General features: G+C 38.7%; 1 protein-coding gene across 1 annotated transcript; it reads right to left on the bottom strand.

Annotated features, from left to right (window-relative positions):
* Positions 1-5287: 5287 nt before the first annotated feature.
* Positions 5288-10005, bottom strand: LOC121810559 (kinesin-like protein KIN-5D). The gene is made up of 15 exons (XM_042211323.1): positions 9763-10005; positions 9539-9671; positions 8934-9089; positions 8370-8846; positions 8115-8212; positions 7891-8047; positions 7732-7801; positions 7564-7640; positions 7353-7466; positions 6943-7269; positions 6688-6785; positions 5925-5998; positions 5668-5843; positions 5443-5580; positions 5288-5311 (listed from the first exon to the last, which is right to left on the bottom strand). The coding sequence occupies exons 1-15, from the start codon at positions 9930-9932 to the stop codon at positions 5288-5290; spliced, it is 2289 nt and encodes a 762-aa protein (XP_042067257.1). The 5' UTR covers positions 9933-10005.
* Between the last annotated feature and the right edge of the window lie 1557 nt (positions 10006-11562).

Below are 11562 nucleotides of genomic sequence, written 5' to 3'. Positions count from 1 at the left end.
AGGGGAAATCGCGACCAACCTCCGCGACTACAACAACCTTATCGCCCAAGACTTCCTCCTCAGGCTAGATCATATTCCTTGAGTCGGAGACAACCTAAGGTCGAACAAGGGAATCAAGAAAACGAAAACCTGACAGGTATGGGCAAAATCCTCGACACTCCTATCGTTGTGTTGATTGATACGGGCGCATCGCATTCATTCATATCTGACTTGTGTGTGGATACTTTGAGCTTGCCTGTTAACAAATCTGAACATAAGATGATAGTGTCTTCACCAGTAGCTGGGACAATAGAAATCTCATGAACATGCCCGAACGTAGAAATTGTTATGAGAGGCCTTAAGATAGTTGCTCATGATCTGCAAGTTATGGCAATCAGAGGCATCGACGTAATTTTAGGAATGGATTGGTTAACCTTGAATTTTGCAACGATTCGTTGTAAGGAGAGACAAATATCTCTACAAGCCCCGGGCCAGGAACCCACCTTATACCATGGAATCTCGATGAACCGGCGAACCTCTATCATTTTCGCGCTTCAAGCTAGTACGATGGTGAGGAAAAGACGTCCTGCTTACCTTGTCTATCTACAAGGAGAGGAGAAAGGAGAAAGGAAAATAGAAGACGTAGCTGTCGTACGGGAATTCATGGACATTTTCCCCTAATCTCTACCTGGACCACCGCCAGATCGACAATTGGAGTTCATAATCAACCTAGCGCCAGGGTCGGCGCCTGTGTCCAAGGCACCCTACCGAATGGCGCCTAAGGAGTTAGAGGAACTCAAGATACAGCTCCAAAAACTTATGGACCTGGGGTTTATTAGACCCAGTGTTTGACAGTGGGACGCGCCGGTGCTTGTGAAAAAGAATGATGGATCGATGAGAATGTGTATCGATTATAGGGACCTGAACAAGATGACCCTCAAGAACAAATATCCATTGCCGAGGATAGATGACCTATTCGATCAACTTCGAGGAGCCGGTGTGTTCTCTAAGATGGACTTAAGGTCCGAGTACCATCAGTTGAGAGTCCGAAGAGAAGATATACCAAAGACGGCTTTTCGTACGAGATATGGTCACTATAAGTTTGTCGTAATGCCGTTTGGATTGACGAATGCACCTGCGGGATTCATGGACTTGATGAATTGAGTGTTTCATCCGTACTTGGATAAGTTCATTAGGTATTCATTGATGACGTGCTTGTTTACTCGAAGAATGAGAAGGAGCACGAGGAACATCTACGAATCACCTTGGAGACTTTGAGGAGCGAGAAGTTGTATGCCAAATTCAGCAAGTACGAGTTTTGGCTAAAGGAAGTAAATTTCCTTGGTCACATCGTGTCGGCAGAAGGAATCCGAGTGGATTTCGCTAAGGTTGAGGCGGTGCAACAGTGGAAAACACCTTCAACACCAAACGAGATCAGGAGTTTTCTTGGTTTGGTGGGATACTATCGAAGGTTTATAGAAGGGTTCTCCAAGATAGCGAGACCCATGACACAATGATAAGGCTAATTTCATGCATAGGTCTAGGGGATAAAATCATGGATTTACTGGGTCTAACACACGTATTAAGCCAGATGTGTAGAAGAATTTCGTCAGATCCAGGAAAGAAAGAGGACAATCACATGTCCGAGGAAACTGGCGAAATAGTGAGCATTGTGGAGGAAAATTGCAAGACGGAGGAAATCTCGAAGCTGAAGGTAGAATAGAGATTTCTATGAAGGCTCTAGAAGATTATGTCCGCGCCTATATAAAGAAGAAAGCATGCATTCTGGAGGGACCTTCTCGGTGGAGGCCTCGTTAACAGTCTTTTCGCTTTCTCATATTTCAAAGTTGGGTTGTAACACCGTCCTACTGAGGACAAAGAAACAAGTTCCTTTTATTTTCTCGTATTTGGTGGATTTTACCGAGCTTCGCTGTTCGAAGCTCGGCACTCTGTTTGCTGTTTATTTTGAAGGTTTATGCAAGTTTAATTTTCTGTTATGTCGTTGATGTTGATTTCTGATGTTTATCTTGTGATTTTCTGGAGATTGAGTTAATTTACTTGTGTTGGATGCGTTTCGCAATTGTTCACTGAATCTGATCAGAGTAATGGCTGGATTGGGTTGATCGGAGTATGCAGGTGGATGAATCGGAGGTTTGAGTTTATAGTTTGTAGCTGAGATGAGTGGAATCGTTTGAATCTGGTGTTGGTCGGAGTAGAACTCTTAGATCGAAAGTTATAGAGTTGATTGAGGCTGTCGTTTGGGTTAAATCGCTTGGATCCGGAGTGGATTAAGCATCCAACGTGAATCTGAACAGAGTTGTTTTAAATTTATGCCTAGCCTTCGTGTTTTCATTTCATTCCGTCTAGTATATGTAGATCTGTGTTATTTCCGGTTTGTTGCAAGTTTCCGACGATCAAACTTTTATATTCTGTTCGAATCTAGGTACTGCTCTGTTTTCTTCATCTTCGAGTCAGTTAAAGATGCATGTCACTGTTAGTTTAGAGTTTCGGTTTGTTATTGGCAGCTTTTCCACCGTACCTGCTAATTCTGGAATTATGGTCCCCACTACTTGCGTACTTTCTGCCTAGCTAAATCAGGTAGTCATTTACATGGTCTAGGAGGTGAGTTTAATATCTACCTGACATGGGGAGGTTTGATCTCAGTTCATTTACAGCTTTCTAGGTCTAGTGTTACAATTCCTGCCTAAGTGTAATAATAGTTTTACCTCAACCCAGCTTGCGTGGCAGCAGCTGCTTTTGTCAAGAGTCTCTAAATGCTTTCTACGTGTTCATCCTCGTGGGATTCGACCCCTACTTCTCTATACTAATATGTAATATTCGGGTTCAGGGATCTTTGAAGGGGGAGTTCTGTGTGTACAACGACAGAGTATTCTGTGTTTATTTGAGTTCCTAGACCAAGTGATCTAGTGAATTCATCGGACGTGGTATCTCGCCCTAGCATAGCACATTGCTTTTCCACAACACACTCGTCTCGCCCTTCACACAACAACTCAAGAAGAGGGTGAAAGTCAATTGGACTCCTGAGTGCGAGGCGAGTTTTCAACTCTTGAAGGAAAAGCTAACTAGTGCACCGATCTTAGCTGTACCAGAACCTGGAGTGAACTACGTGGTATACACGGACACCTCGAAGGTGGGACTTGGATGTGTATTGATACAAAACAACAAGGTGATTGCTTACGCATCCCGACAATTGAGGCCACACGAGTTGAACTATCCAAGCCACGACTTGGAGTTAGCAGCAGTGGTACACGCCTTAAAGATTTGGAGACATCATCTCTACGGAGTACGATGTGAGATCTTTACGGACCACAAAAGCCTGAAATATTTCTTTGAGCAAAATGATTTAAACATGCGACAACGAAGATGGCTCGAATTGGTGAAGGACTACGATTGTGGGATCAACTACCACCCTGGCAAGGCAAATGTAGTGGCAAATGCCTTGAGCCGGAAGGGTCATTCCCAACTGGCCACTTTCTCACCAAAGAAGAAAGCTTGGTCCGCGAGTTTAGTAAGATGCGTTTGGAAGTGGTGAGAGCACGTGAAACAGTGGAAGCACGAATCGCCACTCTAGTTGTTGAACCTGATCTAAGGTCAAGGATTATTGAAGCACAACGGATGGATGCGAAACTAGAGGAAATTCGTGTAGAAGTGCGAACCGGCGAATCTGGAAACTTTAGTGAAAAAGGTGACAACGCTTGAAAGAGCAGGTTTGCAGGTGTCGTTTCAAGCAAAGGTGCGTCCTACTGATCAGTATGGAACAATCCCCAGCTAGACCTAAACCTGGTATCAATAATTCCTCAACCCTCTTTTACTGGGTAGTATAGTGAAGGTAGGGGTCGAATCCCACAGACATGGTGACGGTTTAGAGTGATCGTGGTGATATTCTGGAAGGGTTGGTTAGCTACCACGCTTGGGTTGAGTCTCTACCTAGACGGAAAATTGAGATGGTGTCCTTCTGACTAGTAAAGGTGAATATTGGTCGACATGTGGTGGTGTACGTGGAATTTTGGTGGAAACGGTGTAACAGAATATATTCGAAAAGTACTGGGTTTCTATTTTGGGCCAAACAGAATATCAGAAAGGGGTAGGTAGTTAGGCGACAGGCTGACAAATTTGCAAGGTAATAACTAAAGGTGAAGGACAAAAAAAACAAAAAGCATCTAAAAAGCAAAAGTGGTCCCCTACTATTGACATGGACATCATCTTCTTCAACACACCATGATCAAAATCAGATGACAACTCCAGATTCATCACGTAAAACACAGAATAATGTCCCACGAACACAGATCCACAAATAAGAATACCAAATCTGAAATAAAAAACCGACACTGTATCTCCGCATACTGGTCAATATGGAAACGAATCAAGACTAAAAAAACTAGACTTCGCATGCAACGATTCTCTTCACAATCAAACAGTTCCAAATTAAACTAACTTAGAGCAAGTTGCGACGAAAGCAGGAATAACAATTTAACACTTAAAACAACCAGAAACACAAGATCTAAGCTAACTAGGTAGGAAGAAAGGAAATCAGCACGACAAAATGAACACAAATTAACTTCATAGCACTAAACATGTTCGGATCTTCAACAAGTACTTCAAAGCAGCGAAATTCAAAAGCAACAAAGATCCAACGTAAGGAAAATGCAAGTAAATTAAACTACGAAAATGCAATAAAAGTGTTTTGCCACTCCGGGCGATGAAACTTCTATACTATGATCTTGCTGACTGGAACGAGGATGACTGGAACTCTGGGAGCTTCTGGAACTCAAGTGATCATGGTTGTGGCGAGGAACGAGAAATACGAAAGACAATGCTGAAGGAGTGATCTGCCGAAGAGATTGCTAACTAAGCTTAGGAGTCTTCTAACTACTTCATCTCCTTTTCAAGTGGCTTCATTATATAGGGAGGCCTCCCTTGATTTTTAGGGTAGACTTCAAGCAATGAAATGACTCTTTTGCCCCCTTGCTAGCGGCTGATCTTCCCAGCTATCTTTCTTCTCCATCTCGAGCCGTTTTAACATGTATACAGGTTAGCATGAGATCTTTCTGACACCCTTTTCACTTGAATCATTCCGAAACTCTCCTACTGGCTGGAGCGCTTATCCTGCATACTTTGAGCAACTATTTTGCAAATCTAATCATTTACGCACATCATACTGACCCGTAACCAAGGCCTAGAATGCGACTTATCAAACTGCTCACACTTACCACATGCTTGTCCTCAAGCGTGAAGACAAACAAAAAGAATAAGTCGTATTCCAGCCTGGTTACTCCCCTGACCGACTCTAATCTAAACTAGACTCTAAACACTATACAAAAAAAAGAACACACAAATGACAACACGCACAAAACCAACACAACACACTTAAAACAAATCAACCGGGCTATATTTTCAACCATCCCTTACCTCGGGATCAGGTGCAATCCGGCCTTAGATAGCCTTGAACTTCTGCCGCCCCCCATTTCTTTCCGATTGAGAGTTACCATCAAGTTCTCCGGCAAAATCCCCTAAAGTCTTGATTCCCGAGCCATACATGGATTTCAATTTCTCTAATTGATCTTGAAGTTGTTTAGTAGCCTATTAGTACAGAAGTTGAGACCGTTGATAAATTTAGCATCTAACCATTTCAGAAATCACAAGCCCGTGTATGTGTATAGACCATACCTCTATCTTTGAAGATACAAACAGATGCATATCTTTTTCCATTGCTTTAAGGTGGTGTTCTTGCTGCGTGGTGGCAGATGCTACCGCCTTATATAAGATCCCATGCTGCTGAACCAATTTGGATTGGAATTTCTGTATAAGCACTCTATCGTTGTCTTCAATGTTATCCTTCCTCTGTGGAACAAAAACGACATTATAAATAAACGATATTTGATCTGAGAAAATATACTTGGGTGTTTTGAAGTAAGTATCCTGACCAATTTTGGCGAATAGAATAGAGACATATGATTCAGCAGTTTCCAGGTCCTCTCGGAGGCCAAGTGCTTGTTCCCTTTAACAATTTCCATATGCTCGATATTCTCTAACATCACCTGAAATGTTTGGCATAATGTATGCAAAAATCAGGGTATATTTCTATTATAACTTCCAAGAGGAATTTACAAAGTTTAATAATACTCCACACTAAACCTTTTTCTCAGCCTCATCCCGGAGAAAATGATCTATTGGTAGATAGATTTCATTCTTCTCTCTTGTAACATGCACCTCTAAACATAAGAAAATTCTTTGTTAGGAAAAATGTCGCAGAACTCAATAAAGTAGATCATTAAAGTAGACAGCTGGAGGGCAACTAACGACCTTGTTTTAGTCGATCAATTTCAAAGTAGAAATCCTTGATCAGGACGGACTTAATCATCTTCTGATTAACCTGTAATTATTAACAATTAATTTCATTTAGATGATGACTTTGGAGTCACTTAAGTGCACATAGTTAAATATGTAAAGACTACTACTAACCTCCGGCTTTTTCTTTATGTTTTTGGTACGATGAGCATAATCTAATGTACTGAGTGTCCCGTTTAAACAGTGGGAGGAAGATGATATCGTAGCAATTATACAGGTCTTTGTTTCCCCTCCCAAAGAATCATTCAGCAACCTTGTTAACTTGCTATCTCTGATATTTCGTGAGACACTTTAGATGACGAATCTTATGTTAACTATGATATGTACACAATTACCTACCTGTAGGGTATTTGAGCATAATGTTCAACCAAGGCATTTATGACTCGACCAAGTGTCAGCAAACTTTTGTTTATCTCACCTGCTTCCCGTGCTCTTCCCTGGTAAAGAAAATAAAATATACTGTATTCAAAACATTTTTATCATATTGTAATGAAAAATGATTGCATTAGGCTTCCAACTTAAATTTAGTATCAAGTTGGTTGGTGAGTTCATTCAGGAAAGGCCAAGAGAAAAGACTTAGCACAAATTTGTAACCTCTCTTGCACCGGAACGTGAAATATTTTCTGAGCCAGCCAGGTCGACTAAGTTTAGATTCCCACATATGATCATCTCCTCTCCTTCTGGAGTACACTCGTTGATATGAAGATTGATAGAAAATACAGAGTTAGAACGGCTGTTATGTTTGTTGAGAAGGGTCTCTGATGTTCTCCTCTTGGCAGAACCTTTCTCTAAGATCATATATATTTCATCAGTTGTGGTGGCAGATGCTATCGCCTTATGTAAGATCTCAAGCTGCTGAGCCAATTCGGATTGGAATTTCTGTATAAGCACTCTATCGGTGTCTTCAATTTTATCCTTCCTCTGTGGAACAAAAACGACATTATAAATAAACGATATTTGATCCGAGAAAATATACTTGGGAGTTTTGAAGTAAGTATCCTGACCAATTTTGGCGAACAGAATAGAGACATATGATTCAGCAGTTTCCAGGTCCTCTCGGAAGCCAAGTGCTTGTTCCCTTTAACAATTTCCATACGCTCAATATTCTCTAACATCACCTGAAATGTTTGGCATAATGTATGAAAAAGTCAGGGTATGTTTCTATTATAACTTCCAAGAGGAATTTACTAAGTTTAATAATACTCCACACTAAACCTTTTTCTCAGCCTCATCCTTGAGAAAATGATCTTTTGGTACATAGATTTCATTCTTCTCTCTTGTAACATGTACCTCTAAACAACAGAAAAATCTTTGTTAGGAAAAATGTGACACAACTCAATAATGTAGATCATTAAAGTAGACAGTTGGAGGGCAACTAACGACCTTGTTTTAGTCGATCAATTTCAAAGTAGAAATCCTTGATTAGGACGGACTTAATCATCTTCTGATTAACCTGTAATTATTAACAATTAAGTTCGTTTAGATGATGACTTTGGAATCACTTAAGTGCACATAGTTAAATATGTAAAGACTACTACTAACCTCCGGCTTTTTCTTTATGTTTTTGGCACGATGAGCATAATCTAATGTACTGAGTGTCCCTTCTAAACAATGGGAGGAAGGTGATATCGTAGCAATTATACAGGTCTTTGTTTCCCCTCCCAATGAATCTTTCAGCAACCTTGTTAACTTGCTATCTCTGATATTTCATGAAACATTTTAGATGACAAACTTATGCTAAGTATGATATTTACACAATTATCTACCTGTAGGGTATATGAACAGAATGTTCAACCAAGGCATTTATGACTCGACCAAGTGTCAGCAAACTTTTGTTTATCTCACCTGCTTCCCTTGCTCTTTCCTGGTGAAGAAAATAAAATATACTATATTCATAACATTATTATAATATTGTAATGAAAAATAATTTTATTTTGCTTCCAACTTAAATTTTGTATCAAGTTGGTTGGTGAGTTCATTCAGAAAAGGCCAAGAGAAAAGCCTTAGCACAGATTTCTAACCTCCCTTGCACCGGAACGTGAAATATTTTCTGAGCCAGCCAGGTCGACTAAGTTTAGCTTCCCACATTTGATCATCTTCTCTTCATGTGGAGTACACTCCTTGATATGAATAGTGATAGAAAATACAGAGTGAGAACGGCTGCTCTGTTTGTTGAGAAGGGTCTCTGCTGTTCTTCTCTTGGCAGAACCTTTCTCCAAGATATTATATATTTCTTCAGCTGTTTTCACAGTTTCTTCTTCCAATCCCCTAACAAAAATTCCCCCTTTTCCATCCTCCAAGAGGGCTATTGGTTTCTTTGATTTGTCTTGTACGAATTTCGAACATTCTTTTGGCGCCAAAAGATCTGTTATTTCCTCATTGTAAAGTTCTAAGAATGTGACCTTCAAGCTGTACTCAGCTTTTTTAGCTTCTAAGATGTCAAAAATTTGTCTAATGGCTCTTGGAATAACCCCAGCATCACTTGGGATATCACCATTCTGCAATGGGAAGAGTCTAATCAACAAACCATTTTGTTAAACATTGCAGCATAGAGGGGCACTAAATTTAAAGACTCCATATCAAACCTTTTTTCCTGACCCACCCTCCATAGTGTAGGTTTTCCCAGTTCCAGTTTGCCCGTAGGCAAAGATGGTGGAATTGTAGCCTTCTAAAACTTCAAATACTATGGGGCGTACTGCTTGATCGTACAAATCTTTTTGTTGGGATGATGGACCAAAGACCTAATTTAATACAAGTATCATAGTATTCATCACAGACAACTGGGAAACTAGATCAAATTTCAACTGCAGCAATGGAAAATGCGGAAACTACTGAACATCAACACATATACTCCATACTAAACTATGGAAACAAGAGAGAAAGAGAGATTTTATTTATTAACTCAAAATGGATCGAATGAATACAAAGTATGAGCGAAGACTTATATATACTACCTACACTATACACGTTATGTAAGCTAGCTATGCATCACACACAATAACTCCTCTATCAACTAACTAACTAATCCAATGGGCACCAACGGTCTTCTTTTTCCCTTCTCAAGACTCACTGCGTGTTGCATTTCTCATATATCTGTCTTCAACTCTCTCTAGTCTTTCTTACAGTAAATTGAGCAAATCAGGTTTTAAATAAAATAAAAAAAGAAAACAAAGCAAACGTAGAGCCATACCTTGTCAAATAGGAAAGTCCTATCAATTTGCTTATTTGCAACACTCTGAACCGTGCAAACTTCTCTTCTGCTGTCATTGCAAGAAATCACCGCAGGTGCATGCAATCTAACCTCATCATCCTCACTCAAAGGCCTATCAATAAAACACAAATTACAAAAGAAACAACATTACAACAGAACTTGAGACAAAAATAAATTATTAATGAACTAAATTAATTTCTAACCTGCACCGCACAATGACCTGCACATTGACGCCTCCATCTTTATCGTGCTTTCCGCGGAAATTCCCCTCCCCCAATCGCGGATTTCTCACCGCCCTATCGCTGGACCGAGTTGTTTGTAACGGTGATATACGCACCATTCCGCCGCCGCCTCTTCTCCGTGAAGCTTCCATTTATCGTAGTCACTGAAAATCTCTAACTCAAGTAACCTACTCTTTCTCGGCCTCTCGCTGCGCTAATCAGGGTTTTCATATCATTTTGTTCAAGAATTTGAATTTGAATTTGAATTTGAATTGGTCAGACAAATAGAGGAACAAAACGTGGTTAATTATACGGCCCTTTCATTTCCATTTTCATGCGCGATTAGTTTAGGAACAGTTTTACATTAAATTATAAGCATTTTTTATTGGAGATATAATATCCATGAATATAATTGCAAAGATCAATTATACTCCATCAAGTTATGAATTATATAATGTGTTAAAAAACATAACAAGGTTGTCCACTCTTCATTAAAAAATGAAATTATATTTATTTTATTTGATATATTCTTTTGAAAAATATTATTTTCAATCAAACACTAAAAACCAAAAAAAAATTATTAATAAAAATGCTTAAAATTAACTTATATGTTTTCTGTATTCTTTGGTTAACATTTTTCATTTGTTAAAATATTTTTATTTTTAAATACCATGAGCTAATCGTTATAATTTTAGGAATAATTTCTGATATTATAATTGAATTCTATAAATTATCAATTATCAACCTACTTATAAACTTAACCTGCAAAAAAAAACCTTACTTATAAACTTAACTGAAATATTTTTTAAAGTTTAAATAAAAAAGGTGGTCTATAACAAAAATATAACTGCAACCAATATAGATGCAAAATATATGTATAGATACGTGAATTAAGTTACTACGTATAGATATGCAACATATATGTATAAATTGTTGCATTTTTTCCACAACATCTTATGTTGTGGTTTTGTAAGCTAATGGTTTTATAAACTGCAGAGGATCGATCCGCTACTGAGAAATAGAGAAAAAAAAAAATAAGGTGTATGAATCCTCTATTAAGGAGGGAGCACAGCAGAGCGTGCTATGCAACAAAAATGACGTAGTCTATTCTCTTTTACTAAAACTCAATTAATATTTGGAATGCTGAAAGTTTTGAGAATTTTTTAAAATAAAGAACAATTGAAAACAATAAACAACTAATTGTAAATAAATCACGGAGATAAAATATAAGAGATAAAGGAATTCCGGGGATAGTGCGTTCACGGTTATGGTTATACAAATTCTCACTACAACACCCTAGCACAATTCTTACTTTGATAGAACGAGTCACCTAGCTTATGCTCATGCGATGTAAACGTTGATTACTAACATTAGGGTCGTCAATCCTAAATCTGTAACTCCTAAAAGCTCCTAAGACCCTTGAAAAGTCCTCACTCTCAATTAACAGTACCATTTTAAGGGAAGCTAATTGTAGTGTCTACTAAGTGGATCTAACCCGCCAACCTCCTCTCACGATTATGTAGCAAGTTATATTAAATCATCACAGAAGGTGTCACTCAAACGTGAAACATTATCCAATTACATAGGGTAGAAACAAAGTAAGAACAAACAAATATTAAATTAGAAAACTAATTGTATAACCAAAGTCGTTACCAACACATCCCTAGAATCCTATGCGTTTAGTTACACATGATTGAATAAGCTAAAAACATAGATTGTAGGGAAAACATAGAGAAAATAAGAACTAAAGCAAATAAAACCCAAAGGTTGAATACTTGTAGT

Source organism: Salvia splendens, chromosome 7, assembly GCF_004379255.2.
Source record: "Salvia splendens isolate huo1 chromosome 7, SspV2, whole genome shotgun sequence".
NCBI classification, from domain to species: domain Eukaryota; kingdom Viridiplantae; phylum Streptophyta; class Magnoliopsida; order Lamiales; family Lamiaceae; genus Salvia; species Salvia splendens.
This window is presented reverse-complemented; position numbering and strand designations above follow the sequence as displayed.